The following is a 7,177-nucleotide window of genomic DNA, read 5'->3' as shown; positions in this document are numbered from 1 at the left end:
ATTTCTTGAAGTTGTACACATTGATGGTAACTTACATAGAATTGTAATGAAAGGGCCCACACAGCGGCTCACTAGGCTAATCCTCCGCCTGCGGCACCCGCACCCCGAGGTTCTAGTCCCAGTTCGGGTGCCGGATTCTGTCCCGGTTGTTCCTCTTCCAGTCCAGCTCTCTGCTGTGGCCCTGGAAGGCAGTGGAGGATGGCCCAAGTGCTTGGGCCCTGCACCTGCATGGGAGACCAGGAGGAAGTACCCGGCTCCTGGCTTCGGATTGGTGCAGCAGCCATTTGGGGGGTGAACCAACGGAAAAAGGAAGACCTCTCTCTGTCTTTCTCTCTCTCTCACTAACTCTGCCTGTCAGAAAAAAAAAAAAAAAAAAAAAAAACGAATTGTAATGAAAGGAAAAGTCCATACATTCTGTTCCAGTCACAGCTACTCTGCTGTCCTTCGACTGAATATAGGGCCAAAGATTAAATGTCACGCATTAAAAAAAATCAAGTGGCACTGAGCTTGTAATGTATATTTTATTTTGCACAAGCTTGCATATATACTGCACATACATTCAGTTTAAGAGAAGATGGAAGGCACACAAGGCAATTGGACTACTGTATCCTTTAAGTGGTACAAAGCAAAAGGTCAAAGTTTGGAGAGTATACAAAAGCTTAAAACACACAAAGTAAAACCCCTTCCCGCCCTCCCCACAACAACCTTTTTTTTTCTTGTTCTAAAATTTAGTAGCTGCCAAACTAAATTGTTTACTTTTACTTTAAAATCAATTGTCTACTGCACCTTTTTATTTTCTTTTTAATATGGACAGGGAGTCTCATTTTTTATCATATCAATTAATATTACAGTACATCCTTGGTAATACAAAATTGTACACCTTCATCAAATAAATTAGGATAAATTAAACCAATAAATTATGCAAAGTCTTCAGAACAATAGACAACAACAAAAATCCACAATTGAAATTGCCTCTAGCTAAAAAAAAAATCAAAAATTGACTTTATCAGTTCAGTTATTGTACTATATTCAAATCAAAGGGTCTTTATTACAAAAAAAGAGCTTCATAATGCTATTTACAACATATTGCTAAATAATATAAAGGCAGTGTTTTATCACGGTTTATACTATATACATATGAGAAATGGCTGGGACAATATTGGGGGAAGCCACAACCTTTGATTCTCCTAGGTAGTGCTGAGACCAGCCCCAAATACTTGTGTTTCTAGTCCTAAATTTGAAGTGATAATATACAATTTTAAAATGCTTTCTCCCCCTGTGTGGAGGAATTGAATATTTAAAAAATACAGAATGTATACATTTTCACAAAAGGCCAGCCTGTCAGCCTTTTCCGCTATGCTTGTGCCTTTTAGGGGGTGTCAGATTTGAGAGGGCTCAGTAGAAAGGACTCCAAGTCCAGACGCTTCCACATTCTGTTATATTCTTGGAAGGAGAATTATAAGAAGATACAAAGGTTAAATACCAGTTTTGATCCCAGCTCTGAAAATGAGCGTTTTATAGATGGTTTACAACCAACAGATCTACAGAAAACAAAACTGCATTTCCTTCAACATAACATTTAAGTGCAATACAGGAACTGCTTCCTCATAGAAACCAGTTACATTTTTTCAGGGGAGCTTTTTGAAAACAATGCTTTCTTGTAATTTGCAAACACAGAGCTTGTACCAGAAGGAAACATTTGTACTATTCACATCAATGAATACTCTATAATATACATGGCAAAGAGATGTCGCACTGTCCTTTTCTGTGCACTGCCTCTTTCAGGGGAGTCTGTAAACCATGTCTTCTTTGATGGATTGATGATTGCTTCTGGGGATAGCTTAGTTTTAAAGTCCCCAAGTCTTTAGCTCTATGACTTAACATTAATGTGTGTGTGTGTGTGTGTGTGTGTGTGTGAAGGGGTGGGGGTTACTTACTAAATGTCTTCATGTACATAGAAAAGAAATTTCATAAATTTACAGAAACTGCATTACCCTTGCCCTTGACATCTGATAAAAGAAACTGTTATCTTTTAAAAGGAGAGAGCAGGATTTTCAAGAATGCTTTCAACTGTCTATACGGTCACTGTAGTGTTCCTAATAAATTCAACAGATGTTGTGAGAATGTAGTTATTTATTAAAATCTCATGTCTTACGTAACAACAGCCATGAGGTTAAATATTTACATTGCTTTATAAAAGTTCCCCTCTTGTTTTAGTGTTTCTGTTTTACTTTTTGTTGTTGTTGTTGTTTTAAGTGTTTTTTTTTTTGAAATGATATTCACCCACATCCCTAGTACAGTAACAAAGATTCTGCAAACATAAAACACTTGAATTAAATAATACGCGGAGGCACAAAGCAAACATCAGGAATATGTGGGTGAACATTTACTTTGATAATTACTGCATTCTAACATCTTCCGTGTGTTTTACCTTTTAATGTGAAACGTCCTTATTAAACAGCCAGAGATACAGTAAGAATTAAATGTTTGTTGTTGCAAATAGAACATTCTTTTCACAAAACATAACAAATGTCTAAAATAGGTTCTTAAATCTAGATAGGAAAAGGTAAGCTTTCCACTTCACACGCATATATATGTATATTTTTACATGTGTGTATATGTGTGTCTGTGTTTTTATGTTTACACACCTGCACACATATACATAGCACATGGTATGAAATATTGCTTCTATACTACTTTTCATTAGGCTAAGAAAACACAAGATTTGCACCACGGTTACAAAAAATTGGCTTCTACAAGAATTTTCAAAACTCGAATGCTGCTCAAACAATTGAGGAAAAAATAATTTGCGGTATCAAACTGTTCTAAAAAGTCTCTTCTTCAAAAACGTATTCTCCTGCTTTGTTTTAAAAAGACACAAAATATGCATAGCTATCAACATTATGTCAAACAGCCAGAAAAAAAAAAGTCTAGTGTTTATTGCAGCTGTAGTAATTGGAAATAAAGTCAAAAACATGAAACCAAAAGCCACAGAAGGCACAAGAACAATTGTACTTGTGGGAAAAAACTGGTATTTTGAAGGATTTTTAAAAATCCTCCCGCTGGTGCTGTTAGGTGTAGGCACAGACTATAACCTCAAGTGTATATGCAAAAAAATAATTCAGGGTTAGCAGAAAATAAGTGGTAATGTGGTATTTCAACATGGACTTTAGACTTTTTTTCCCTATGTAAACTCCCTCACCCTTCACCCTCCCACCATAGAAAGTTACCTTTCTCCCAAGAAGCCAATTTTCATGTGGTGAGAGTTGGAGCTAAAATTTGAAATCTGGAGGGTTTTTCTTTTTTTTGGAATCTGTTAAATAGGCATTTTGAAAGACAGGCTTTTGTCACATTCCAATGCCCTGGGAGGCACAAGAATTTGTGACTGTAAAAGGGGAAAAACCTGATAGCAAAGTGATCAAGCTGTATTTTCAGGACAAAGAGGTAAGTTTGTCCTTATGCTGTAATTTCCACTTTGAAATAATTTCTATGCCTCAGTGAACATCGAGAGGATATTCTCAGTAGGTAAGCGCATCAACATTGAGTTGTGAACGCATCCTTCTGCTTAATTTGTCTATCAATGAGAAAGGCAGGGGAAAGTAATACTAAAAGTCCAAATAAGTTTGGAATCAATAATGAACTTGCCGCAGATCAAGAAGGGACCTAGCAATCTGTCTACATAGGTGAATACACTACAGCTTGGCCTTTAGCCTTGCAAAGGGCAACAAAAGGTTGATATGAATTACACGAAACAGCAAAGACCCAGTGGTGTGCTGATGTGAACAGTGAATGTCATAGTCTTCCCAAGGAAGTGAGTCAAGAGTGTGAGCAGGATTGTGATTCCCTCCCGACTTTGTGCTGATTGGACTTTTTTTTTTTTTGCTCCAACATAAGGATGATTTAAACTTTTTTTTTTTTTTTTTTTTTTTTTTAAGCCAGTCAGAAAATTCCCAAGCTGAATCTGTGGCCACCTTGAAGGAGCCTGGGGCTGGGGTGTGTGTGGCCATAGGGGCAGAGTGCAGCATTTGATGCACCAGCCCACATGGCTGTATGTTCTGTCCACACTGCGAGGGCCTGCTATACTCCTGGGCAATGTAGGGCAACAGTTTCATTTAAAGTCAGCAGGTTTTAAGGCGTTGTGCTGACAATAATTATGTTCATACATTCCCGTCCATCAGCAGAATTTATAAATGATGTGAAATTACAGCAATCGGGTTAGCTAGTCAGTCACATGGGTCAACTTGCATTCTCCAAAGTCAAATGTAATTTTATAAAAAATTAAGGGAGAATGGTATTTATGTTCTATCTGTTTTAAATACCAGATTTGTTTCCGTGTCGTTTGAGAAGGTGTATATCAAATTACCTAAGGGTCAAAAGGGACCTGGAAAACACTGTGAGAATGAACAATGAATTCTTACTGCATCTGCACACAAAAATCCTTCTAAGAAAACAAGCGTGGATGCCAGACAAATCTTTAAATGCAAGAATCCAACATTGTACATCATTGAAAAAACTAGGAAAGAAAGGAAAAAGAGGAGAACCATTGAAGAAAGCATAAAATAGCAGCTAGCCTTCTTGTGTGTGCAGAAATTGTGTCTTTTGGGTGAACCCCACACTTTCCTATGCTATTCACTCTTCTCACATTTTCGTCAATGCTCGCTTCTGGAGTAGAAGAGGCATTAGCAATTGCTTTTCAGTGTTATACCTAAAATGAGGAAACATGGAATTAGACTGTTTGCCACCACTTTGCATACACAGGAGAGTGCAGTGGGATTGCAAATGAGAACAGGGCACTGGCCTATGTGCTCTTCAGAGGTGAAGACCATATCAGCTAACAGCTATTGATAAATTTCTAGCGTAGGCAGGAAGTTTATGGTCATGTTGGAATTTCTTTTTTCCCTTACTGTAGAAAGATATTTAGAAAATGGTGCTTTAGGGGAAAAAAGCACTATGAAACAGAAATAAGATTTCTTTGAAGCATATAAACACAGTTGAGCAAAGAGCAAGTTTTTAAACTTATTTACCTTTTAATATCTGACGCAAAATAAATAGAAAGTGTTACCAAGTTATAGAGTTTTTCCTCCAGGAAGAATGATATAAGCTCACTCATTAGGAAGAAGAATCTGTGAAATTTAGAGCGGTCACTGGAAAACCACATATGAATTTCCAGTCTCCTCTTCAAAGAGTCAGTTTTGTGCAAAACTGCTTTGCTGCCATAAGAAAATGGTACTAAGTTGGGGTGTCTGCCATTCCTCTTAGGAAAGGCTTGACAGTTAGGGATTTTTTTTCTTTTTCTTTTGGCATCGTGTGGTACTTTGGAAAAGTGAGCTGCTCATTTGTCACTGGCCTGAGCTCTAAATACATAAGAAAAAGCTGCTTACTGAGTTTAAAACCAAACAAAAGATTTAAATGTATGAAGTGAGTTCATTGAGTTTTTAGACCTTGTTAGCAGTAGAAACAAGAGACACATCACTATCTGTACAGTTGTGCTGTGTCACAGGCTTCCCTCAGTGGACCACCATTTGCAATGAGCCGTCCATTCAGCAGGTGCACCATTAACAGTCGTCCCTCCTTGCTAATATCGACTTTACACATGCCAACATTCCTTTTCCCTGAAAATTAACCCTATTTTAAGTCTCCAAATGTTAAGGGCCTTGGGTAAAAGTAAACTAAAGGCGGAAGGAAAATAACCATCCCCTTACAATGGAAAACAAAAGGAAATGAGAGAAAGGATGATAAGGAAGAATTACCAGCTGATTTCATAACATATCCATGCCTCCCATACACATAGAAATCAAAATCTAGACACACAGAACTCGGACATCCAAAGGGGACTGCTACTATTCATACATTCAGAAAGAGTTGTTGAAATTTCTACTCATGAAGCAGCTCTTGTAGGCAGTTCGGGGATTTGAAAATCTCAGGGACTTCACTATCCAGCTTGCAGATGACCTTGTATATGGCCTTCTTCCAGGAAGGATCAACATCTTTGCCTGCGATAATGGCATTGAAAAACTCCCGTAATGTGATCTGCGCAACTTCCAGGAATCTCTCTGGAACCTGCTGATACAAGGAGACAATGGCATTAATAAAGTTTTCAGTTTCAAGACTACAGTTCTTCAAAGGAAACTGAGCTAAGTTCATTCTTTCAGAAAGGGGCTTACATGGCACCTGCATTTTCTAAAAATGGCCGGCCTCTATTCTCTTATGTAAAGTCGTTATATATAGTAGCATTGTAATGTGGGGTGGACAGCTTTGTGGAGTTTTAGAAAGACACTTGTGCAAAGGATACATGCAGACCTATTGAAAAACTAGATTTTCATTGTGAATATTAGTGTAGAAAAAGGGAATGTGACCGTGGGTCTCCTCACTTCATCCCATAGGTGCATTCCAGAAGAAAAGCTCCAAGTAACTTTCCAGAATTTGAATCAGATTTCTTTCTGATTTCCTTTATGAATGCAAAATGTGTTCTCAGAATAGACTAATGATTAATTGGGCTTCTATATAAACAAAAATCGCACTTGGAATGAAGAAAGTCTTCTAAAACCTCATTTTCCTGTTTGTATCAAGAGGGTTGTTGACTCAAATGGCAAATGAGCCCTATGAAGTGCTCTACATACATAAAGGAGTAAAGTCACAAAGTATCAGATTTAAAATGAATCCTAAAATACTGCAGCAGAAACTACTTAACCTTGACATTAGAATCGCTCCTTATGAGTAATTTACACAGCTGATAATAATAATAAAGCTAATGTTTATTGAGTGCTTACTATGTATGTGTCAGGCACTGTGTAATGTACTAATCGCGAATGAGGCCATTCAATTCTCCCAACATCTCTATGCAGTGCTTTTATCCTAATTATACAATGAGAAAACTGAGGCCCAGACAGATCAAGGGAATTGTTCAAGGTCATTACATTCCAAGAGAAACATTCCCAAAATATTCTTTTGTAGAATTCCTATTTGTTAAGCCTTTTCTTCCATAGCAACTAATGCGTGTGTATGTGTGTGTGTGTGTGTATTTATTCTCTTAACTGTTTATTTAATAGTCTGACCCCTTGGTTAAGGGAATGGAGGAGTTATCAATAGGCTTATTTCATATGTGTAAATTACTAATGGCATGGTTTATCTTTCCCCACACCAACGTAATCGATTCATGGTATGATTTTACCAATTC

At 37.5% G+C, this 7,177-nt stretch overlaps 1 protein-coding gene across 17 annotated transcripts in view; it reads right to left on the bottom strand.

Annotated features, from left to right (window-relative positions):
- Nucleotides 1-502: 502 nt before the first annotated feature.
- The window catches only part of PROX1 (prospero homeobox 1), a 51,985-nt gene continuing 45,310 nt past the window's right edge, over nt 503-7,177 (bottom strand). For 7 of the 17 annotated variants that reach the window (XM_070055307.1, XM_002717513.5, XM_017347786.3 and 4 more), the window contains one exon: nt 503-6,060. In XM_070055307.1, coding sequence (XP_069911408.1) covers nt 5,875-6,060 — 186 coding nt within the window. In that variant the 3' untranslated portion in view covers nt 503-5,874. Of the gene's footprint in view, nt 6,064-7,177 lie in introns of all 17 variants that reach the window. The other 10 variants (XM_070055310.1, XM_070055314.1, XM_070055308.1 and 7 more) reach the window with 3 other exon arrangements.

This window comes from Oryctolagus cuniculus, chromosome 13 (assembly GCF_964237555.1).
Source record: "Oryctolagus cuniculus chromosome 13, mOryCun1.1, whole genome shotgun sequence".
NCBI classification, from domain to species: Eukaryota; Metazoa; Chordata; class Mammalia; order Lagomorpha; family Leporidae; genus Oryctolagus; species Oryctolagus cuniculus.
This window is presented reverse-complemented; position numbering and strand designations above follow the sequence as displayed.